A 25,955-nucleotide genomic window follows, 5' to 3' on the forward strand; every position below is an offset into this window, starting at 1 on the left:
GTCTAACAACGCACCTGCCCTGAAGCGGCTTCATAACTGCATCCATGTCTGCACGTCTCATTTAATGTGGTAATTTCACAGAAGTTGAAGACTCGTTCTCGCCCCCTACAGTGCAATTCAACTAGATATACGTCATCCGCGCTAAAATATCAAGGTGAAAGTCATCATAGCTTACGTAGTTTAGACCCAGCTCCCAACCCAACTTTGAGAATAGATTAACGGCGATATTTTTTTTATCGCGCGATAATAGTCTCACGTTATATATATATAGCTACTAATAATAAAATTATTAAAAAACACATATATGTGTTTTAATAATTTTATTATTAGTAGCTATATATATATATATATATATATATATATATATATATATATATAGCTACTAATAATAAAATTATTAAAAAACCCATATATGTGTTTTAATAATTTTATTATTAGTAGCTATAGTATTACATTAAGTAATATATTTCTGTCACAGTTTCTTCAACTTTTGACGGGTTGCTGTGAAGACCTTTAAGTTTGTTTGTATATGATATAAGAATAGTTTTTCTCAAAAGAAGCGGCAAAATGCGCATGAAGTGACTCTCAGAGCAGTTCTAGAAATTATGTTTATGTGTTCACATGCTCATATATTAAGACAGCAGAGACTGAAAACACCGCGAGCATCATACATGCTTCAGTGTGTGTGTGTGGTAAAAGAAACCAAACCATTCATTCACACATAGACAAACAAAACATGCAGGATTCGTGTTTAAATAGTATTTTGCAGCTTAATATTCACAGACATCCATATCCATATTCCATAACGCATTTTGATTTAAGTGTAGTGACCTACTTTTGATTTATTCATCCAAAAATTGGAAAATTCTGTGGCATTAGACGTTATACAATTAATTTCATTTTTATGACTGGATTCCGCAATTCCGTCAGCGTTTTTAGTGCCAGTTTATGAGGAACTGATGATTTTGTTCTTTTTGACACATTCAATGGAAACGGTGCTTATTCACAAATGTTTTATGCAATATTCCAGTTTTGCGCGTAATGCACATTGCGTATGTGGCACAAATGGCAAAAATAATAATAGTAATAATACAATTTTGTAAAGATGTAACAGTTCTTAAACAATTTCAAAACACCTTCAAATGCGGTTTTGATTAAGATTGGGATTTCATGTGGTCTTTTGCTGTCTGTTTGAACAAGGCCTTATTCAGAAAGACTGCTCAGAAGACTGCGGGTTTATTAGACCAAAGAGACTCAAAGGTGGTGAAAGAGTTGTCTAGACGGAACAGTTGCATCACTGAATCCTCCCACTTAAATGAATCTTTGGAGATGTACAATGAAGATCTACTTGGTTTGACCGCTCAAGCCCTGCAGAGCAGCCGGTAACAGGGTAATCCATCTCCTGAACCAGCATCCCATAATCCCCCACAAAACCAGTGTAAAAGCCCAATAGATCATATCCGCAGCCAGGCTTTCCAAACAAAAACATAGCTATATATATTTTTTAAGATTAAATTGTTATCCTTTCCTTTATTTCCCATTTTGCCATTTTAGACTGAATCATGGCTGTCAATTTTTTTTACAGCCTTTCACAAACAACACATGCCCTATGGACACAGGGGTCTTAAATCTTGTTCGCTCACTCTCTGAGAGTGTTTTTTAATGTGTGGAAGGGAGAGAGGTTTTTACACCAGTCTTTTGTGATGCATTTAGAAAAAAAAAAATAAGACCCAAAGCAGTAGTAAATAATGACTGGCACTCTGGTCGGCTGATAGTTTTGGTTATCAGTGCAGGGAAATTAGCTTTTAAAATGCAGTTGGAAATCCATTTGGGTGATTGATGGCCGATGTGACTAATAAATTTGAGCCGCTTTCGAGGAGGGCCGGCCCTCCACCATCCTTTATGCCTGTCATCATGAGCTGCGTGATTGGTAAAGTCGAGCGTGTCGGAAGCTAATTCCAGTGAGTGATTACCATTCATATGAAACAGCTATCAGGATCCACTCTTTAATGTGAAGACCAGCTAGAATAGTCTTTTTAAATTCCTTTTTGAGATATAACACAATTAAGTAGTCTATTAGGCACTGCTTTTATTATAAATAAAGACTCCTGGACTACAATACAATTGTGAAAATGCAATGTGATATTGCTACTTTGTACTTTTATTCAGCAGTTAGTTCCGGTCAAATTTGATTGACTGAGTGGCGTAAGATCCATTTTGAGGGCGAGTCGAGTTTAAATAATGCACAAATATACTATTGCTAGAGTGTGTTTCATATCTACATTCTAGAAACATGCATACACTCTTAAAAATAAAGGTGCTTCACGATGCCATAGAAGAACCCTAAATGTCTAAATGGTTCCATAAAGAACCTTTAACATCTGAAGAACCTTTCTGTTTCACAAAAGTTTCTTTGTGGCAAATAAGGTTCTTCAGAGTATAAAAATGTAAGCAAGAAATGGTTCTTCAAAGAACCTTTGTCTGAATGGTTCTTTGTGGAACCAAAAATGGTTCTTCTATGGCATCGTTTGAAGAACCTTTTGAAGCACCATTTTTTTTAAGAGTGTAGAAACAGTGCATTATATCAAGAAGTGTCTTTTGGATATTGTTATTGTACAACAATGAGAAAATGCTAAATAAAACCAGGTAAAAGGGACTGAATATTCACTACACAACTGGACCCATCTGATATTGTAACTGTTTAGCTGTAAAGGTTAGCGATATACTGGTAGACACGATTACCTGGTCAAAATTTGTCAAGCGGTAGAGATTTTGGACTATCGTCTCTATCACAGTTACACACTTGCATCCCATTGCTGTGATTCGTGGTCATTAAAACTTGTCATTTGCTCGCTTTTTTAAGCATTGCTCTTTAAAAACAAGCATTTTTAAGCTGTTGAAATGTAATCAGTAGTAAAAGAGAACTCATTTCACTATATGCACATGCCCCTTTGTAGGCCTTAAAGGATTAGTTCACTTCCAGAACAAAAATTTACAGATAATGTACTCACCCCCTTGTCATCCAAGATGTTCATGTCTTTCTATCCTTCTTCAGTCCTAAGAAATAGTTTTTTTGAGAAAAACATTTTTCCGTATAGTAGACATCTATGGTGCATGCGAGTTTGAATGCAGTTTAGTTGCATTGTTGCAGTTGACTGTTTAGTTGTCTTCAGTCAACTTGAGTTTTTTGTCTTTTTTTTTTTTTAGTATTAGTATTAAGGTCATTGCACACCAAAATTTTCATCCGTCATAAAAAAGTTCGGATCAGGTTAAAATTTTTGTGTTTTTGCATCCATAGCAAGCATTTTGATAGGAAAGAATGACGAATACGACAAATGCATATGAAAATTTCGGACTTAGTGTGCAATGACCTTTAGTTTTTTTTCTAGTATTAGTTTGTATTTAAAGCAAAAATAACTATATTGTGATACATATCATTACCGTGACATAAAATTACTCATATCATGATATAAGATTTTGGTCATATTGCCCAAACCTGGCAAAAATAGATTTAAAATTTTTCAAAGACCTTTATGTTCTTCTGTTTCTGCTCTTACAATGCTTCACCCCCATTGAAATAGAAATTGAATCATTTCATAGTGCTCTTTGTCGCAGCATAAATGTGTGAGTCATTGAATTTTTCACTTAACCGATTCACCTTTAAATTGCTCTATAATGTGCAACAATGAAGACGTGCATTGTGTTATTCTATGTAAACAAGCACTTGATGAATGTATTTGACCGTTGCACTTGAGACTGGTGTCTTTCGCAATGTCTCGCACATGAAGCGGCATTATTAAAACATAACGCCTAAGTTAAAATAGGTTGTTGAACCCTTGCATTTCTTAATCAAGCGTTCTGCTGTTGATTTGTATAAAACTATTTTCATTACTGGAGCAAAACTAGACAAAAAAACTGACAATATAGTGTCAAAAACTTTTTTTTTTTTTTTAAACAGTAAAATAGGCTTCATGCCCAACAGGCTTCCGTTTTCTGCTAAACAGGTCTCGTTGCTTCCGGTTCACGCGTTTTGCATATCCCTCTTTAAATATGAACATGATTTACTCAAGATTCATTCAAAGTAGACACTAAAAATGATCATAACCAATGTCCATCACATATGTGGATTGATATATAAAAGTTTTAAATTTTTATTCTTTTCACTAACATTTATATATAAATATCGAATGAAACGTCCACAATAAACAGCTGGCTTGTTTAACTGATTACCTTAAAAGTCCGTCGATATCGCCATTATTTATTACGGCTATTAACACGTTCTCCGACAAGCGGAAGCAATGAGACCTGTTTTCCGGGGTTGGTCATGTGACGTTCGGCATAAAGCCTATTACACATAGTCAGTTCTCCTAGGGTAATTGCACACTGAGTTCGAAATTTTTGTATATGTTTTTTAGGTTTTTTTCATATTCGTCATCCTTTCTGATCAAAATGCTTGCTACGAATGCGAAAAAGCAGAAAACCTAACCTGAATTTTTATGACAGACCAATGTTTCAGAGGCAGTGTGTAAACAACGAGAGTTCGTATTTTTTTTTAACATGCGAAAGTTTCGGACAGTAATTTCGGACTCAATGTGCAAAGAACTTTCTGTGTGTCATATTCCTTATAGGATAAGTTAAATTGCAGAATAAACATTTCTTGATAATTTACTCACCCCCATGTCATCCAAGATGTTCATGTCTTTCTGACTTCAGTAGCAAAGAAATTAAGGTTTTTTTAGGAAAACATTCCAGGTTTTCTCTCCGTACAGTGGACTACAGTGGTGGCCAACGGGTTGAAGGTCTAAACTGCAATTTCACTGCAGTTTCAAAGGGCTCTACACAATCCCAGCCAAGGAATAGGGGTCTTATCTAGCAAAACGATTGTCGATTGGTCATTTTCTAAGGGTAGGGTGAAAAACTTTTCTCCTCCAACTTCAAAATCGTTCGACATCGTGGTTTTAATTTTTTTTGTAAAGGGCATTTGACTTTGCACGTTCACTTTGTAAACTTTAGGTTGGTACTTCTGCCTATGTGACGTGTGACCTTTCCAACATTATTATGTAATGTGCGAGGTCATGCTGGTGCAAGACGAGCATTTGTGGTTAAAAAGTATGATCTTTTTTTGTTTTAAGAAAATGACCAATCGTTTCGCTAGGTAAGATCCTTATTCCTCGGCTGGGATTGTGTTGAACCCTTTTGAATCTGCATTGAAACTGCAGTTTGGACCTTCAACCCGTTGGCCACTATTATAGTCCAATATATGAAGAAAAATCCTAGAATGTTTTACTCAAAAGCCTTAATTTCTTTGCAACTGAAGACTGATTATCTAAGATCACATTGAGTTGTGTAATTTATCAGGAAAGGAGGACTGCTGTAATATTTTGATGGACTAGAATAAGTTGCTAAAAAGTACAGTATAAGTTCATAGTGCCCCTGTGGGAAGAAGATCTCTCTTTGGAGCTGGACCACCCTGGGTGAGGAAACTCACGTCATGGCACTTTTGGCACTGACTAAATCCGGCTCTATATGTTGACCGCAGGGTTTAACGTATCACTGGACCCTCATCCAATCCTGCGGAAACCGCCGGCAAAGTAAAAGCATGTGCTTATGGGGAAAGAGTGGGTGAAGAAATGTAAACGGTGTCATCAAGCACCCTTCGGTTTATCGTTCATTGTAGTACCGTGTGCTTGTCTAATCCCCTTATTAAGAAGAAAACGAACATGTTTGGGCTTTCATCCGAATTGCTGTACACAGCCGAAATACCACTGTCAAACCAAATCAAAATCATCATATATGCTGTGGGAGGGGAAACTGGGAAATCTTCAAAGTGGTCATGGCGCATGGATTTCTCCCGCGGCCGTGCGCTTCGTTGCCGACTCGCAGGCAGCTTTGGATGTTATAATCTTAAATGGTAATCGCCTGGTTGCCTCAGCGGGATTTACATTTTTTTCACGCTGTAATCTTGCATTTACAATGTCATTTACGTGACTTTGGCCTCTCCGCCTCTTGACATCTCTGTCTGGCTCTCGAGGTATAAGACTGACAACAGACAAGCCCCAGACACAACGCTTTGCTTTTCATACCCCGGCGAGTGATGAACTTTTGGCATTCCGCTCATGTATGCAAACAGGCTTTGTTTCCTATACACACACGCATAGGCGCACATTCTTGATTGATGTTAAACTGAGAGCGAGCACTCGTGTTGCTGTCAGAGCTCGGCTAAGTCCCTTGAGCCTCCTGATTTCTTGACATTTGTAGATATAATATTCACGCAACAAGGAGCAGCTTTTGTGATGTGATCCTGCTGTAACACTTTAATCTGTTTAGACTGCCTCAATATTATGGCAGAGTGGAGAGAGGCCCATTCAATACAATCCATAGCTTGGGGCAAACACCTCGGTAGGATCTGAGCATTTTTTAATGGAATGGCTCTGCCTTATGTTGAAGTGTGAATGTAGGCTTCTATTGTTATATAGAAGTGGGCGAACTACTATTCATAGTGGGCAAACCAAATTTTTTAATATTCTTTCACAGCTTTTTGCGTGGATTTATTTATTTAAAATTTGTAACCCTGGACCACAAAACCAGTCATAATTTTTTTGAAACTGAGAATAAATAAGCTTTTCATTGATGTATGATTTGTTAGGATATGGTCATATTTGGCAGAGATACAAATATTTGAAAATGTGGAATCTGAGGTTGCAAAAAAAATCTAAATATTGAGAAAATCACATTTAAATTTGTCCAAATGAAGTTCTTAGCAATGCATATTACTAATTAAATTTTTTTTAAAAAAGTTTTTATATATTTACGATAGGAAATTTACAAAAGTATCTTAATGAAACATGATCTATACTTAATATCCTAGTAAAAGAATATACAAGCCATAAAAGAAAAGTCAATAATTTTGACCCATACAATGTATTTTTGGTAATTGCTACAAATATACCCATGCTACTTATTAAGATTGGTTTTGTGGTCCAGGGTCACACACACACACACACACACACACACACACACACACATATATATATATATATATATATATATATATATATATATATATATATATATATATATATATATATATATATATATATTAGTGGTGGGCCGTTATCGGCGTTAACGTGCTGCGTTAACGTGAGACTTTTATCGGGCGATAAAAAAAATATCGCCGTTAATCTATTCTCAAAATTGGGTTGGGAGCTGGGTCTAAACTACGCAAGCTATGATGACTTTCACCTTGATAGTTTAACGCGGATGTATACCAAAGACTATAGAATATGTTCGCGCGTTTATGTCTCCTCCGCCAAAACACAGACGGGATCACGTCGTCCTCCATTCATAAAAACCGAATCTACTATAGCGCGAAATGCCACGTAAATTCGTCGTTTTTTGGATTCATAAATCAAATGTTGGTCTGTCACTTAATTCAAATCGCGATATGGACTAGTGTCTGTGAAAACTGAAATGCAAAAAGACCGTTTTAATATGAATCCGGTATGTTCCGTTTGCCTAGCTGTATGTATGAAATTCATACTATGAATGGTGGAGACGCGCTTTTACTACACGCATACTGAAACACACGTGACGCTCCGGGTAATTTTTGGCATTTGCATCTCACATGAACAGATAAACTCAATCTCCAAAACTGCTGTGAGTGTCACTTATACCGTTTCATTTGAGAAAACTAGCATCATGTCATACTGTATACACAGAAACTTCACGGCAAACTGTCAAAATAAAAGTACGGTGTAACATGTTTAGTCATTATTTGGGTAGCACACATATTCTGAATGCCTTCAGCAGAATTCAAATTAGCCATTTTAATCTAGATTAATCTAGATTAATTCCAAAATTTAATCTAGATTAATCTAGATTAAAAAAATTAATCTATGCCCACCCCTAATATATATATATATATATATATATATATATATATGTGTATGTATATGTGTGTGTATATATATGTATATATATATATATATATATATATATATATATATATATATGTGTCTATATATAAAATATTTTGTAGAGACATTATTTATTTGTTAAAAAATATGCATTGTTTTTTTATTTTATTTTATATTGTATTATAAGTTATAACACAATTTTATAAAATACTATAAAATGTTATAAATTTTAAATGTCATTTTTTTAATCTAAATTTTTTTTTATATTTAATCAAACTCATTATCCTCTCCCTTTCAACTCTAAAAGTCAACATGAAATGGAAATTCATTAATCTATTTTCTAAATGGATGTTATAGATATTATTGTGAATGATTCGTTCAGTATTCTTCATTATTATTTTTTAATGGCATAGTTTTTAATCAAAATGTCATAATTTGATCTGATAAAACAACAAGATTGGAAGGATCTATCACTACTTCCATTATATTGACATTATATATACAGTCAAACCAAAAATTATTCAAACACCAGATATAATTTTTTATTTATTTTTTTTCTAGTGGATGCAAGACACTATAGTTCATTTATGCAAGTGAGGATAGCAAAATAAAGTAAACTGTGACATATTATACCCAAAAATTCATTTGATTAATTGATTAAAATTTGGGATCAAAAATTGGATTTGACACTTTGGCCTGATTATGTTTTGTTACATACATTTCTATGAAAGTTATCTGACATTTTCAAGATGAACTTGTTCTGACACAGTTTAACTCTGAGTTCTTGTCATATTTTATTACTATTTTCTAAACTATAGCGAAAAAACTGTGATAACGTGAGAAATGTTGAAGGTGTCTGAATAAATTTAGGTTTGACTGTATTATTTTCAAACTGGCATGGTTTAGTTACAAAATGTGACAACCAGTGACTTTTCTTTTATCTTTTGTCTATTTAATTTTATTTTATTAAGCTTAACAGACAATTATGAGCTGCCATTATATGGATAAGAGCTGCACAGTAATGTAAAATATAAACACAGACATATTTGCACAAAATTAGAGCAAGTCTATGATGATGTTTCAATATTTGTGTATGATGTATTTCAATATTTGGCTGAATTTTCCCCAACTAATTTTGCACGAATCAATTCATTTCTGTGCAAGATTTCACCAGAAGGTACTTTAACCTCTGTTTGTAAGATAGGAACATAGACTAATGGCTCATGTCATAGTTTTTGATGGAAATTAGTATATGGCTCAAAGTGGATGGTGAATTTCCCCATGAGTAGCTGGTAATGAAGACAAACCAGATGTGGAATTTGTTGATTGTCCCATACCATGCTGTCATCTATCCGCCAATTACACCAATCATCACTCTCTAAATCCTCTTTGGAGTAAATTAGCTGCAGTATTATTCGGTGCTGGCCTGCTTTTCCTTTCTGTGCTTTTTCCTTTGCCTCTCGCTCTCTCTCTCTCACTCCGTTTTAAAGCCTTTGAAACAGCTCCAGGCTGAGCGCGCTCGAAACGAGCTGCACTTAGTAACCTGATGCTGGTCCCTGCCCTTAATGGTTTGCATTAGCTGCAAGCAATAAAATTAGCCCAGGTCCCTGCTAATGTTGGAATAATCATTTACAAAGATGGTTACCACATGCTGTAGCCGTTTCCCTCTCATTCCCCGTGCTCCCCTTTTTTCTCGGGCTCTCATTTTTTCTTTTATACGGCCTCTAATTCGCTGTTATTAATAATGAATAAAAACGCAATCTTCTGCAGCTTGCTCCAGGGCCCTGGGAATCATTTCAATGAATATTTCAGCACGTTATTTTAATCACAGCTGCACATATGCCGAGGGAGGGGGTCCCTGTTTTATTGGCCTGGGGTGTGGCTATGGTGAGACCCCAGCATCATTAAAACCCCTCTCCGACTGCATAGAGGGTCCTACCTCTGATTTACAAGACTTGTTAAAAAACACCGTAAAAAGGAGGCAAGCTGCGCCATTTATACTTGTAATTTGATACAGTATTTGTTAATGGGACTTGCTGTTATTTATTTGTGCGCTGGAGAGCCGCGGCTGCTGTTTTGCGCCTGAGGGGTTCTCGTGCAAAAGCGTGGCTGGGTTTCTGGAGCTTTAATGAACTTCATGAATTAGCTGTATTTTACCAGATATCATTTGATTCTCCCTCATGTGTAACCTTTGGTTTGGGTGCTCTCCAATATGCAATTCTCCGTAGCATTGTATGTGGAGAATTACACTGCTATATAAATTTAAGTGCTTTCTTTGTGTGTGTCTGTGGAAGGCCATTTCTCCCACATAAGAGAAACAAATCATGATTTGCTAAACCCTATGTCATAAAAAGTCATAATTGTGAGATTCTAGGTCATGATTATAAGGTATAAAGTCAGAATCATGACCCACCAAGTCTTCATTTTGACGCAAAGTCATAATTCGGACAGATTTTTATTATGTAATAATTTATATTATGTAATTTTATTTCATAATTAGGACTGTCATTGAGATTTTTGTCTCATAATATTGATTATAATATTGTTTAAACTTTGTATCTCATTATTGTATCTTTTTCATAATGTCAAAATTTCACCTTTTCATGTTATAATTTGTATTTTTATCTCATAATGCATAGTGTCAAGTTTTACTTTTTATCTCATAATTATGACTTAGTATCTCATAATTTTGCCTTTTTGTCATAATAATGACATGTCTTAATTCCATAAGTTTTACTTTTTATCTCATAATTGTGACTTAGTATCTCATAATTTAGACTTTTTGTCTCATAATTATGACTTAGTATCTTGTAATTGTGTTTGACTGTCATAATTTTAACTTTTTATGTCATAATTTTGACTTATGTCATAATTAAGGTGTGGCATGTCATAGGTCTGAATTCTATATCATAATTATGACTTAGTATCTCATAATTTTGCCTTTTATCATTATTATGACTTATGTCATAATTCCAACTTTTTATATCATAATTTAGACTTGTATCTCATAATTAATGTGTAGTAGGGAAGTAAGACTTTTTATCTTATAATTCTGACTTAGTATCTCGTAATTGTTTTTGACATATCATAACTGTCATAATTTCAACTTTTTATGTCATAATTTTGACTTTTTATGTCATAACTAAGACAAAGCATGTCATAGGTCTGACTTTTTTCCCCCCATAATTAGTATCTCATAATTTTGCCTTTTTGTCATAATAATGACAGGTCTTAATTCCATAAGTTTTACTTTTTATCTCATAATTATGACTTAGTATCTCATAATCTTGGCTTTTGGACATAATTTTGACTTGTGTCATAATTCAAAATTTTTATGTCATAATTATGACATTTTATCTCAGAACTAATGTGTAGTAGGCCGTAGCTAAGACTTTTTATCTTAGAATGTCATAATTTCAACTTTTTTCATCATTTTTACTTTTTATCTTATAATTATGACTTGGTATATCATAATCTTGGCTTTTTGTCGTATTATCACTGTCATAACTTCCATTTTTAATGTCATAATATTGACATACAGTACATCACATCTAAGACATAGCATGTCACAGGTTTGACTTTTTATCTCATAATTATGACTTAGTATCTCATAATCTTGGCTTTTTGTCATTATTATTACTTATGTCATAATTCCAACTTTTTATCACAATTTAGACTTTTTATCTTATAATTGATGTGTAGACCGTAGTTAAGACTTTTTATCTTAGAACTATGACTTAGTATCTCATAATTGTGTTTTGACTGTCATAATTATTGCTTATGTCATAATTAAGGCATAGCATGTCATATGTCTGTCTTTCTATCTCTAACTATGACTTAGCATCTCATAATCTTGGCTTTTTGTCATACTTAGGACTTATGTCATAATTTTGACTTTTAATCCTATAATTAATTTGTAATAGGCCATAATTAAGACTTTTATGTTATAAATATGACTTAGTATCTCATAATTGTGTGTTTTTTTGTCATAATGTAAGTTTATCTAATAATTCCTCCTTTTTATGTGATAATTAAAACATAGTATGTATATACTATATAGGTCTGACTTTTTGTCTCATTATTATGATTTAGTATCTCATAATCTTGGCTTTTTCATCATAATTCCAACTTTTATATCAGGTTTTTTTTTACTTTTATCATAATTAAGTTTTCATTTAATTTACCAAAGTTATTATTTTCCATATGTGTCTAAAGTGTTTCTGTTGTAGTGTTTGACATTTGTGAATGTATTTTTTAACAAAATGAGTAATAATATACGAATGTGCCAAAGTATGATGTACTCTGTAGTAAGCAGGGCTTGTTTCATCATATAAAATGATATTCAGTGCTTTCATTTTTTCATTTTAGCTTTCCAACTTCTTTTTTCTCTGATTTCCTAACAGGAGTTCCTGTCTTTTCCCCTTTTCCAGTCAGCTGCATGACTTCTGGCGTCTGGATTACTGGGAGGATGACCTCCGGAGGAGGAGGAGATTTGTGCGCAACCCTTTTGGCTCCACCCACTTGGACATCACGTGCAAATCGCTGGAGGACTACGGTCAGTAATTCTGCCAACAGCCAATCAAAAATGTTGCTGGACTCTGTCAGTCTACCTCATTATCCCCAAATTGCGTTCATTTTATACAATGACATCATTGTTCACCAAATGGGATACACATATGCGAATTAGAAAGCCTCCAATCAACTCTTGGACGCAACTAATATTCTCGGAGCTGAGAAACAGTTCGTTGTCAGCTTTATAGGTTGTATATTTATGGGCCTTGTCAATTGAACATGGCAAGAGGGCTTTATGGCAGGTTTTTATATCCTAGCGGCACACATTGTTGAGAGGAAAATTGCGTGCTGTGTTTTTTTTTTTTTTACTGTTTCTGCCTTTTGCTCTCAAACATTTTTCCTCATTGACCCGTTTGATCTTGCAGCGTTGCCCACCGCACGGCTGTCGATTTGGCTCTGTGTCTCGCAACAGAGGCTTTAAAAGAGAAACGGTTCAATACTATTAACCACTGCGGGCGCTTCTCCTCCAGGCATCAAATTGAAGATACGAGGGGGAGTGTATTAACCGAACAAGGGCAAATCTATTGATTCTCAAGTACAATGGGGCGACTTCTCTCTCGTGCACACTGCACAGAATAGTTACTGTAACTATTTCCATTACACATGGGGAAACTTACAAGGGGGCAAGCGAAATAGGCCCATTTATTTAAAAATCCACAAGTGAACCCTTGCTATTAGCTCATACTTGTGGGTAGAGCCATATGAGAGTGTTATTTGACAGCATGTTTTGCTATAATGCTACTAATGGCCACATGGGATGATAATGGATTGCATTTTTTAATGTAATGAAAATGATTCACTTTGATTATGGACAATACACTATGGTCTAAATGTCTTATATTAGCCAGTGAATTGATGAGTCAAAAGTTTACAGAATCTGCAAAATGTTAATTATTTTAGCAAAATAAGAGGAATCATATAAAATGCATAGAAATGACCCCGTTCAAAAGTTTACATACACTTGATTCTTAATACTGTGTTGTTACCTGAATGATCCACAGCTGTTTTATTTTTGTTTGTTTACTGATAGTTGTTCATGAGTCCCTTGTTTGTCCTGAACAGTTAAACTGCCTGCTGTTCTTCAGAAAAATCCTTTAAGTCCCACGGATTCTTTGGTTTTTCAGCATTTTTGTGTATTTGAACTCTTTCCAACAATGACTGTATGATTTTAAGATCCATCTTTTCACATCGAGGACAACTGAGGGACTCATATGCAGCTATTACAGAAGGTTAAAATGCTCGCTGATGCTTCAGAAGGAAACACAATGCATTAAGAGCCAGGGGTGAAAACTTTTGGGGTTTGAAGATCAGGGTAAATTGAACTTATTTTGTCTTCTGGGAAACATGTAAGTATCTTCTGTAGCTTCTGAAGGCCAGTACTAAAATGAAAAAATATGATATTTAGGCAAAATAAGAAAAATGTACACATCTTCATTCTGTTCAAAAGTTTTCACCCCCAGGCTCTTAATGCATTATGTTTCCTTCTGAAGCATCAGTGAGCGTTTGAACCTTCTGTAATTGTTGCATATGAGTCCCTCAGTTGTCCTCGGAGTGAAAAGATGGACCTCAAAATCACACAGTCATTGCTGGAAAGGGTTCAAATACACAAAAATGCTGGAAATCCAAATAATTTTTGGGACCTGAAGAACTTTTCTGAAGAACAGCGGGCAGTTCAACTGTTCAGGACACACGAACAACTATCACTAAACAAAACAAAAAAACACAGCTGTGGAGCATTCAGGCAACAACACGGTATTAAGAATCAAGTGTATGTAAACTATTGAAAGGGGTCATTTTTATAAATTCAACTATTATTTTCTTATGTGGACTATATGTAAGCATATTTTATTTAAAAATATTTTATTCAAGTCAGCACTAATTAAAAAATAACATACATTTTGTATTATTCTGCTTATTTTGTTAAAATAATGAACGTTTTGCAAATTCTGTGAGGTGTATGTAAACTTTTAGCTTCAACTGAACATATTGGGGAAAGTTACTTGTGATGATGGATTACAATATTGTGTCACCTCATAAAAAAGTAACTAATTGCATTACTTAGTTACTTTTTATGGGAAGTAACGCATTACGGAAGAGGTGTCAGTCAGTAAATGAAAAAAAGTAACTTGTAAATTTAAAAAGTAATCTGTTGCTTTACTAGTTACTTGAAAAAGTAATCTGATTACGTAACTTGTGTTACTTATAATATGTTACCCACATCACTGCGTATATCATTTAAAAAAAGTGCATTCTGTGACTTGTTATGCAGTAATATTGTGTCTATCTACATGTCTGGCCTTTTGTGCCCAACTGTTTTGAGGCCATGTCAGATGGTCTGTGTGTCAGAGCCAGAACACACACATGCACACCCGTACATACACATGCCAGCTGTTCCTTGACCTGCAGGTGGCCCCTGCTCATGTCACAACAGACTTTTCCCCCACTAATTCATTTTGCCACCATATCAAATCCACACTGTCTTTCAAACGTATTACCCATGCATTTCTTCAGAAACTCACACCACTGCAGTATTCCTCCGGACCGGCTTCTTTTTCTGCCTGTCCTTGGTAAGTTGTCAGTGCGTCTCTGTGGACCCGCGGTCTAGTGTCTGGGGCTGCTGTGATTGAGGACTTGTTGAGGTCCCCAGGCTTCTCCCAGTCTTTAATGAGTGGAATAATGCATAAGATTGTCATGTGAAAGGGATTGCCTGTAGTCAGATGTTGCCCCCACAATGCCATAGAGAGAGACTGAGAGAGGGAGAGCAAAGAACGACTGCTCGGGTTTTATAGAAACGGAGGGACTGCTTTCCTAAACCAGCAGAACAGTGATGCTTGTATATACAGTGATAAAGTATATAAGCTTATAAGTGTAATGGACTTATATAAATAATAATTAAAAGTAAAAAAAGCAGTATATATTTTTTACTAAGTATATATATGAATTGTATAAATATTATTCATTTAGTCTGTTGTATTTTAAAGCACTCTCTTTTTCAATAGAATGAAAGCTATATGTAACTCCATATATTGCATAGGGTATATAAATCATCATTTTGAGTAAGTGTAAAAGTCAGTAGCTCTGTGCTTTGCTGAACTGGCAGTATTGGAGGTTTACAGCTGCTTTTGCGACCGGTGGTCGAGGTACGTTGAGTTAACGTAGGTGATTTGAATGAATTAACTGTTAAGGGTGCATATAAGTTTCCATTATTTTTGCCAGAAACCAAAGAGATTGAAAAATGACTGCTCTCAAATGTCAGAACACTGGCGGTTGACAGCAGTCACTGCATATGGGCCTTGTTTTTATTCACAGTGACATATTTTCATAGAGCTTGTCTGCGTTAGAACGTACGCAGCGTTTTAGCAATGTTTCACATTTCTTCTCGTGCGAAATGACATGGGTGGACATGAAATATGCCTCAGGTTCATTCGAAAAATGTTCTAACTGCCCTAGAAACAACATCATTATATTTGATTCATGGTAATTTAATGTATTTTCTGTGGCTGTAATACGATCTTCAATCACTGAAAATAGACGAACGGCCTGAATTTAATGGGACCTCAAACGGCTGACTGTGTTGAATAAGCATTTGATAAACCTTACTTTCACCAAGCACCTTTGCATATGTTTGTGGGGAAACTTGGCTTTAAAATAGCTCTGTTAGACATGCTGACAAAATAGTGAGTTGGTTTCATGCGGGTCTCAGGCTTTGATACTGTACCTTCCCCCTTATTCACGAGTGGCCGAGTATATTGTTAGCTGATTGGAATTGGGCAAGCATGAAATGGAAGTCAGGTTAATATTGATCCTGCTCTTTAACAGCCTGTTCTACCTTTGGGTGTCCTTGCAGTCTCATTTTCAGGTGAGCGGCTCTGCCCTGACCCAATGAACCCCTCTGGACAGAGATCTTTATAGCTTGTTACAAGAGAAAGAGTGCAAAGAAAGGCGGAAGTAAGACATGTGTGACAATTCAATACAAGTTCAGTAGAAGTAAATCAACAAACAATCGCCTTGTCCCTCTGTTAATAGGTGACCTATTATACCCCTTTTTACAAGATGTAAAATAAATCTCTGATGTCCCCAGAGTGTGTTTGTGAAGTTTTAGCTTAAAATACCCAACTTTTAGGGTATGAGCCAAAACGCTGAATTTTGTATTTGTCCCCTTTAAATGCAAATGAGATAGTGTCCCCAGCCCCCTTTTCAGAAGAAGGCGGAGCTTCAAGAACTGGGGAAAACAAGACAATCTCATGCACTGAAAATGTTAGAAACTGTTAGTAGTGGTGTCCCTGTATGTTCGAACTGAAATCAGTTTAAAAGTCAGTCTGATTGTACTGTGCATAATAAATGCACGTTTATGAATTACACAGACTGGAAGCACGGTGCGATAAAAAAAATGTCATAGCTGGTCTCATGGTGCCATTGCATGCTATCACAAACTTGTGTCCCACTTGTGATTATGAGCTCGACATATTCATGCGGTCAACTTCACATTGCTGACCATATCCCAAACTCAAAATATGTCATTTCCATACCTAAAATACATATTTTACAGTCACCGTTATGTAGATTGATCATAAACACAACTACAAATCTTCCTACCACAGTGGTCATCCTTCACAAAACTTATGTCTACCACAGTTTTATCATAGGTGAAATGCAAAATGTTTCACAAGCATTTCAGTCAAATGAAATGTATGCAATATTTCAAACCTTTACCATACGGGAGAAAATCAACCTGCCGCAACCATTTAAAATCAGCCCAATTCGATGGAAAAAAATGTGGATTTGGCAACCCTACATCCAACACGAGCTGCATCCAAAGTGATTTAAATACTCTTGAATATTGATAGCGACTCCCTGATGCACGAATATTATATTCAATATTATAATGTTTGCATGAGCGGGATTTAGAAAACAGTCCTGCAAGGCTTTTATAAAAAAACACACACAATAAATGGCTACTGTAGAATGCAAAAGCTGAATCCCCGACATCTTGGCCGATTTAGAAATTCCGTCCGGACGCATTTTTTTAGGTCCAGGGAAAAGAAGATGTATGGTCACCCTAACCAATATAGGCTGGTTGTTCAAATACCTTATAAAAGTGATTTTTGCATAATAGATCCTCTTTTAAAAAAAGCAGAAATCTAAATTACAATGAGAAGTTTACAATGGAAGCAGTTGGGACCCATCTGTAATTGTTGAAATATTCACTGATTACATTGTTTAACCACAAGACATAAACAGTAAAACAAAATGGTTTTATTGTGGAAATAAATTGCTGGCTAACTTTTTCAATTTTAAAAATGTGTTGTTGTGACAATGCGTAAAACCCAAAAGTGACTGTAAAAATTATAATCTTAACAATTAAAAAATATATATACGTTTTAACAGAAATAATCCCCATTCAATTCCATTGTGCCTCAAGTGCCTCACATAACATCCATTTTCAGGATCCCCATGGGTCCTTAAAATGTAAGGTCATAAAAAGTATCCTAAACGGCATAAAAGTCATAATCAAATATGGGGACAAAAAAACAGGAATTGCGATAAAATCTAATGCTTACATTAATCTCCAATAAATGTAAGTGCTGGAAGTTCAAAGTCAAAACACGGCACTGTTATGTGTTTTACAAGATTTATTTTCTTAGCAAACTCCAATATCGGTCAATTTCTAATTCATATGGATTGATATAGTGATAAATTTGTTTAGGTTTATTCTTAATGGCCATACAGTGTTAAAGGGATAGCACCCAAAAAATGCTAATTCTGTCATTAATTATTCACTCTTATGTTGTTCCAAACCTGTAAGACCTTTGTTTATCTTCTGAACACAAATTAAGATATTTTTGATGAAATCAGACCTTTCAAGGCCCAGAAAGGTAGTAAGGACATTGTTAAAATAGTCCATGTAACATTAGTGGTTCAACCACCTTCATTTAACAATTTCTTCTCCTTTGCATCAGTCTTTGCTGAACATGCGGCAAAGACTGACATTTTTTGTAATTTTTGTTTTCTTTGCTCACAAGTATTCCCATAGCTTCAGAAAATTATGGTTGAACCACTGAAGTCACATGGACTATTTTATCGATGCCCTTACCTTTCTGGACCTTGATTGTGGTAGTTGTGTTGCTGTCAGTGCAGGTTCAGAAGACCTTTTAAAATATTAATTATGACTTTTATGCCATTCAGGATACTTAAGACTTTTTATGACCTTACATTTTAAGACATTTTAAGGACTTATGGGGATCCTGAAAATGGATGTTAGGTGAGGCACTTAAAATGGAAGTGAATGGGTATTATTTCTGTTAAAACGTATATATTTTTTAATTGTTTATATTATCATTTTTAAAGTCTCTTTTGGGTTTTCACATTGTCACGACAACAAATTTTTAAAATTTAAAAAGTTATTAAAGCAATTGTTTTAAAATCACAATAAAATCATGATAACATGCATACTGTTTATGTCTTGTGGTTAAACAATGTAATCAGTGAACATTTTAACAATTACAGATGGGTCCCAAATGTTTCCATTGTAACCCAGATTTCTATTTCCAGGACCTATTATGAAAAAATCACCTTTATAAGGTGTTTGAACAACCAGCCTATAATGGTTAGGGTGACCATACATGCTCTTTTCCCCGAGACATGTCCTCTTTTTCAACCTAAAAAAAAATGCGTCCAGCCAAGATTTCTAAATCTCCTCAGCTTTTGCATTCTACAGTAGCTATTCATTGTGTGCGTTTTTGTATTAAAGCCTTGTGCACGACTATTTTCTTAATCCCACTCCTGGAAACATTCTAATATTAAATATACAATAATTTTTTTCCTGAAATTGGGCTGATTTTAAACTGTTGTGGTTGATTTTCTCCCGTATGGTAAAGGTTTGAAATATTGCATACATTTCTTTTGACTGAAATGCTTGTATTGAAACATTTTGCATTTTTCCTTATTTTCTTTGCGCAGAAGTATTCTCGTAGCTTCAGAAAATTATAATTGAACCACATGGACTATTTTATCGATGTCCGTCCTTTTCTGGACCTTGAACGTGGTAGTTGTGTTGCTATCAATGCAGGTTCAGAAAGGTCTTAACATTTATATTCAATTGTTTTGAACCTGGAATATTCAAATTAGCCCAAATATTTAAACACGCAGGCGCTTTCAATTTTAAATCTGCGGAGCTGTCTATGAAATTCTGTGCATATAGATTCCATGTGGGCCTTGTAATCAGCCATATTGTGTCTGTATGTGATACCAAATGCTTCTCACATGAGTAAAACCATAACAAAAACTTTGCATGGGTCTCCGGTTTCACTTTACGAAAGTTGGGTTTCTTTTTCCAGAGCTGACTGGAGAATTCCTGGCGTTTGATCGACGAGCGCAGCAAGCCCACTTTGCCACATTGTTTGTGCGCAAATGCACTCATGGCACATGTGCAACATTTTGTTTGAGTTATTATATAACAGTCAACTAGAGAGACATACATCTACACGTCCCGCAGTCCCTTTTTCCGTTTTGGTACATTGTTTATTTTTACAAAAGGCATCTCATCTGTCAATCCCAGAATGGAAAGATACATCAGATGCAATTACTGTTTAAATGGAATATTATGTCACTTTTTTTCTTTGCCTAATTTTTTGGCTCTTTCTTTTAAGGCTACAAGTGCGCATGACTCAAGTAGGGCAATAAAAGTGCAAGGCAATATTCAAGAGCTCCAGCCATAAATAAAACATGATCTCTGAGCAACAATAACCGACCGAATGAAGGCCTGTTTGAAGCTCATCTGAACTACTGAGCACTTAAATATTTCCACCTTGGGAGCTGCTCTCACAAACTGTAAAATTCCTTTTGCCACAAGCTCTGCGCAGTTTTCGTTTGATGTGACTTTTGAAAGAAAAAGGCCAAGTAAGGAGTTCAGTGTGTTGAAGAAGTCACATAGTGATGGAATGACAGAATTGAATTGCAAACTAGGATCTTTTTTCCTTCCTTCTTCGAAGCCTTCAAAACCCAGAGCTCTCCTTGCGTTCATCAAGTAACAGTTTTGCGCCGCTGAAGGAGCTATTTTGAGCCCACTTCAAATATTTGGTTTTCATCATATTGTGCTAGTCGTTGGATACAAGTTTAGAGCTACACCTACTACTTCAGCACATTTTGATTTGTTTGTTATTCTACACGTATGTCAGTCAGTCAGTGACAGTTCGCCGTCCCCCAGCTGTATGGATCAGATCCAAGCTTTTAGCGAAGAACATCATTCAAGTCCCGCAACGACTGGCAGACCAGCCATCACCTGGTCTTTCTCAACCCTGCTGCGTCATGCCAAATTTGTGCCCTGGGTAACATAAACCCTCTGATGGCAGAGCGGGTGAGCCATGCTGGGCTTGAATAGCCTCACTGTTGGCCGTGATGGCTCACAGGAGTCCAGTGAGCGAGCTTCAGGGGTGCCGATAAACGAGGTGGTTGACAATACAAGCGAGGGGTTCTTTCGAGTCTGAGTTGTAGCGATCTCGAGTTCCCATCAAGCCTCATTCCTAAGACTGACAAATGATCGGCTCTGTTACTAGATATCTTGTATATGTGGCCATGTAGGCTTTCTATCAAAGGCTTGCCATTTAAGAGAAAAAACAGGAAGCTTCTGTACCGGTGTCATTGCTCAAAATAGGAACATGCATCACTGTGTTCCAGAACCTAGTGAGCTTTTGTAAGCAAGATTCATGATGTGAAGGATGTTCCAAAAGGTAGAAAACATAATTATAGCCAACTTCCTAACTTGGCAGCACCGCATGTATTTTTTGTACAGAAGATGATGCCAGAATGCATTACAGTGTGTTTGGATGAAAAAAAGTATCCAAGATGGCAGAAGAAGCAAAGGAAATGTAAATGTACTGTACTTTAATAAAAACAGACTATTTTACCTAATATGTTTTATGGTTGTTAGAGTTCAACCGAAAATGAAAATTTGCTGACAATTTAGGGGCCGTTCACATGTCGCGCCTAAAAACGCGTGGAAAACGCTAGGCGCGCCGCTTTCTTCCTTATCAACAAAGCGCTTGGGCGCTTGCGCTCCGGAAGTGTCTGCCGTTTCTAAGCAACCATCAGCTGCGCTCTAGCTCCAAGCCTATGCGTCTCCATGCATTGTTTCTTCTATTAGCGTCAAAATAATGGGGGCTTGACAAATCATAAATTTCAGGAAATCCCTGGACCACAATGATGAGCTGCTCCTCCATGTTTCTGCTGAGGTTTCAATGTAACGAAAAACGTGAGGAAGCTGATTTGTTGGTTCATGTCACATGACCTGCGGTGCGCTTGCGGCATTCTGAAAAGTTGAGATGTTTTTATCTCGAAGCGGCGCGAACGCGCCTGGAAAAACGAGCGCGTCGCACCGCGTGCACGTCGCTTCCATTATGCACGCGCAAGCCGCGCGTCTACATTTGAAATAACTAACTTGAGCGTGCAAAAGACGCTACATGTGAACGGCCCCTTACTCACCCTGCAGGCCATCCAATATGTGTTTTTTCTTCATCAGAACAGATTTGGGAAAAAAATAGCATTATATCACTTAATGGGTGCCGTCAGAATGAGAGTCCAAACAGCTGATAAAAACATCACAATAATCCAAAAGTAATCCACACAACTCCAGTCCATCAATTAATGCTGTGTGAAATGAAATAAAATAATGAAATGAAAATAAATGAAAATGTTCATCTTTAAAACCATTCTTTCCGACTAAATGTTTTATGTGAGAAGGCAGCGTTATTATAGACTATGGACTTGTATTCTGGCCAGAATTTACGGTTTAATATATTTATTAGTTTATCATTTATTTATTATTTTTAATAATAAATATGCAGCTTTTTACTTTGCAAGACATTAGCGGATTAACTGGAGTTGTATTGAGGATTTCCGTGATGCTTTTATCAGCTGTTTGGACACTCAGTCTGACAGAACCTGTTCACTGCAGTGGATGCATTTGTTATTTTTTAATTTTGACGGTTTAATATATTTTTATTTGATTATTTATTATTTTTAACTATAAACATGCAGCTTTTTACTTTACATGACATTAATTAATTAGCTGGAGTTGTATTGTGGATTTCAGTCTGATGGAACCCATTCACTGCAGTGGATGCATATTTTATTTATTTATTTTTTTAATAATAAACATGCAGTTTATAACTTTTCAAGACATGAATCAATGAGCTTGAGTTGGGTTGTGGATTTTCTCTATACTTTTATCATCTGTTTGGACTTTCGTTCTGAGTGCACCCATTTACTCCAGAGGATCCATATTTTGTTTTATTTTGATTTTGTTTTATGTTTTAATGATAAGCATTCAGGTTTTTACTTCACACGACATTAGTTTTATTGTGGATTATTGTGGTGATTTTATCAACTGTTTGGACTCTCTTTCTGACGGCACCTATTCACTGCAGAGGATCCATATATTATTATAAAAAAAATAGTAATAAACATGCAGCTTTTTACTTCACAAGACATTAATTAATGAACTGGAGATGTGTTGTGGCTTTTTGTGATGCTTTTATCAGCTGTTTGGGCTCTCATTCTGACGGCACCCATTTACTGCAGAGGATCCATATTTTAAATTTTATTTATTCATTTTTTAATCAAATTTAATCATATTTTTTAATCTGCATGAGATTTTTACTTCACAAGACATTAATTGATAAACTAAAGTTTTGTTGTGGATTATTGTGATGTTTTTAAATAGCAGTTTGAGATTTTTACTTCACAAGACATTAATTGATAAACTAAAGTTTTGTTGTGGATTATTGTGATGTTTTTAAATAGCAGTTTGGACTCTCATTCTGACGGCACCCATTCACTGCAGAGGATCCATACATGACCAAGTGACGTAATGCTAAGTTTCTTCAAATCTGTTCCGGCAAAGAAATGAGAAACAAACTTGATGAGTACATTTTCAGAAAGGTTTTATTATTTAATATTGAAAAATTATGTTTGTAGATCATGTTCACATTGAAAGTTCATTAATAATTATATAACATTGATTCAGTGTGAACATGGAATGATATATTAGCATCAGTGATGTTAGTAGTGGTAGCTTTTAGGGTCTACCAGAACTAGGAACATCTAGAAGTTAGCAACAAATACAGCAGCTGACGATATGCAGTGACCAAGTCCGCTGAGACTTTATGTACGCACAGGTTTGTTTTCCTTCTTGTGGCTTCTTGTGTAAAACAACCTAAAGCTAAATACTTTTTTAACTCACTTTTTCCCCCTCAAAGTCTCTCTATTTGCTCAGGATCATTTTCTTGTCAAAATCCGCCTGGTTTATTTTGTCTGTGTTGCACTGAGGTCCTAAGCTTTATCTTGCCAGTCAAGACTGGAGCTCAGCTCCATCAGCTCTCTCTGCTTTAATGCAGGCGTAATGACGGTTTACAGAATTACGGTCTTAAGTTTCCCTCTGTCTGCTTTGATCCATGACCGCTCACTGGCTCCGTGCCTCTAAATGTTACACGCTCCCTATTTCCGAAAAGCGGTCCCACTTCTTCCTTGGCTCTGATGAAAGCTCCTGAGATATGAGACAGAGCAGGAAGCCCGCTATGTTATTTTATTTTTTTTCCTCTCTCTCCTTCTCTTTTTCCTTCTTCGTCTGTGTAGTGGTGTTGACAACATTCGAACGTGACCGCTTTGAGACAAGGTACATGAACCCCACGGGAGTGTAGGGAACATTTTAAACACTGCACTGAAAAGAAACACGTCAAAAGAGTGTCAGACACTTTCTATTTCTGATAAGCGTTTCTTATTTGCTTTTTTTCCACAGAATCTCTCTGTTCTGGTGTCACAGGCAAATCTGACCTTACACAAGACAAATCTAGACTGTGTGCAGTGACGTGTGTCAGGCCTGACTGCCATTTTCTCTCTTTTATTTAGTAATTAAAGCTGATGAATGAATCTTTTTTGTTCAAAGTGGCTACACACTTTTTTTTTTTGCATATTTTTTTTCTTTTTCCTCTGATAAGGCTGCGTGATGAGCTTTGGTGGTATCTGCAGTTGCTTAATTGTGCTGTCGGTTCAATCTCGTTCTCGTCTGGATTTAGAAAGTGAATTGCATTATGCCTAATGAACTTGGAAATCTACACACGCTTTATCACGAGTTTCTTTAAGGGAGAATTAAAGTGTCTTAAACGGTATCAAATAAACAAATAAGTAAAACATAATAGTTTGCCTGTGGTCCCAGTCATGATTTTTGAAATAGTGTTGCAAATTTTGACATCATTGCTGATAGGTTATTAATGCTAGATAGTTTATCTTATAGCAAGATTCGTAGTATAGAGTGTTTTAACGATGCATTATCGATCAGCCGTACTGGCGGCACTGAAACTTGCATATTTTGCCGATTATTGCTGCTGAAAATGATCAATTATTGTCATGTTTTGGGCTGTACTAATCAGTCGGACCCGGAAAAACATTCTTAGTACTATAGACTGCCAAAAGTTATAACAAAGCAAGGAGAAGAGTGCAAAAAACTGTCTGAGGAACAAAAGGCATTTGTGGTTGGCTAAACTGAACCAGGATTTCCAGGGCAAGAATCTTGACAACATTTATGTTTGTTCTTACCATTTCCAGTCAGGTAAGTTAAATATTAGGCTAATATCTTAATTAATACTGCTCGTATGTATCTTTACCACCTATTAACATTAGTTTGTCAAAATATTCGCAGAACAATGTATTCAGTAGTACATTAACCGTGCAATCCATGCTGTTGTTTACATCAGAGTATTGCCAGTATGGCCGCGCATTTGGGTAACTGGGTAGCTCTGAGATCATATAGAGAAAGACTTAGTAAGCAGGAAAGGGTGCAATATTTTGACAAAATAAAGTTAATAGGCGGAAATGATAAGAACAAACATGAATGTTGTCAAGATTCTTGTTCTGGAAATCCTGGTTCAGTTTAGCCAACCATAAACACCTTTTGTTCCTAAGACAGTTTTTGCACTCTTCTCCTTGATTTGTTATAACTTTTGGCAGACTATAGTACTAAGAATGTTTTTCTTGGTCTGACCGATTAGTGCAGCCCAAAACACGACAATAATTGACCATTCAAGTTTCGTTCAGTGGCATAGTTTACGTTCAGTGCCGCCAATATGGCCGATTGATGACATGTCATGAAAACACTCTATTTAAACTCACATTAGATACTTTGCGGTGTCGCAGAAATAGAAAGGGTTTCTAAAATTAGGACAAAAACTCAGATTAACATGGAAAAGCAGGGTTGCCAGGTTTTCTCAACAAAACCCGCCCAATTGCTACTTAAAACTAGACCAAACCAGCTCAATTGTGTTCCGGGGGATGAATGTTTTTTGGGGGGTTCCTCTGGTAAAATTTGCATTCCAGGGGCTAAATATCACATTATTGGTGTCGCTTCAACTCGCGAACATGAAAAACAACCAGCGGCAATAATGTTAAAGTAGCCTAATTCAATGGGAAAATGTC

General features: G+C 35.9%; 1 protein-coding gene across 2 annotated transcripts in view; it reads left to right on the plus strand.

Moving 5' to 3' along the window:
- The window catches only part of nbeab (neurobeachin b), a 401,639-nt gene that overhangs the window by 221,645 nt on the left and 154,039 nt on the right, over positions 1 to 25,955 (plus strand). Inside the window, exon 37 of one of the 2 annotated variants that reach the window (XM_073817484.1) lies at positions 12,320 to 12,471. In XM_073817484.1, the coding sequence (XP_073673585.1) occupies positions 12,320 to 12,471 (152 nt within the window). The remainder of the gene's footprint in view (positions 1 to 12,319; positions 12,472 to 25,955) is intronic. The other variant, XM_073817485.1, reaches the window with a different exon arrangement.

The sequence above is a fragment of the Garra rufa genome, chromosome 14 (genome assembly GCF_049309525.1).
Source record: "Garra rufa chromosome 14, GarRuf1.0, whole genome shotgun sequence".
Classification (NCBI taxonomy): domain Eukaryota; kingdom Metazoa; phylum Chordata; class Actinopteri; order Cypriniformes; family Cyprinidae; genus Garra; species Garra rufa.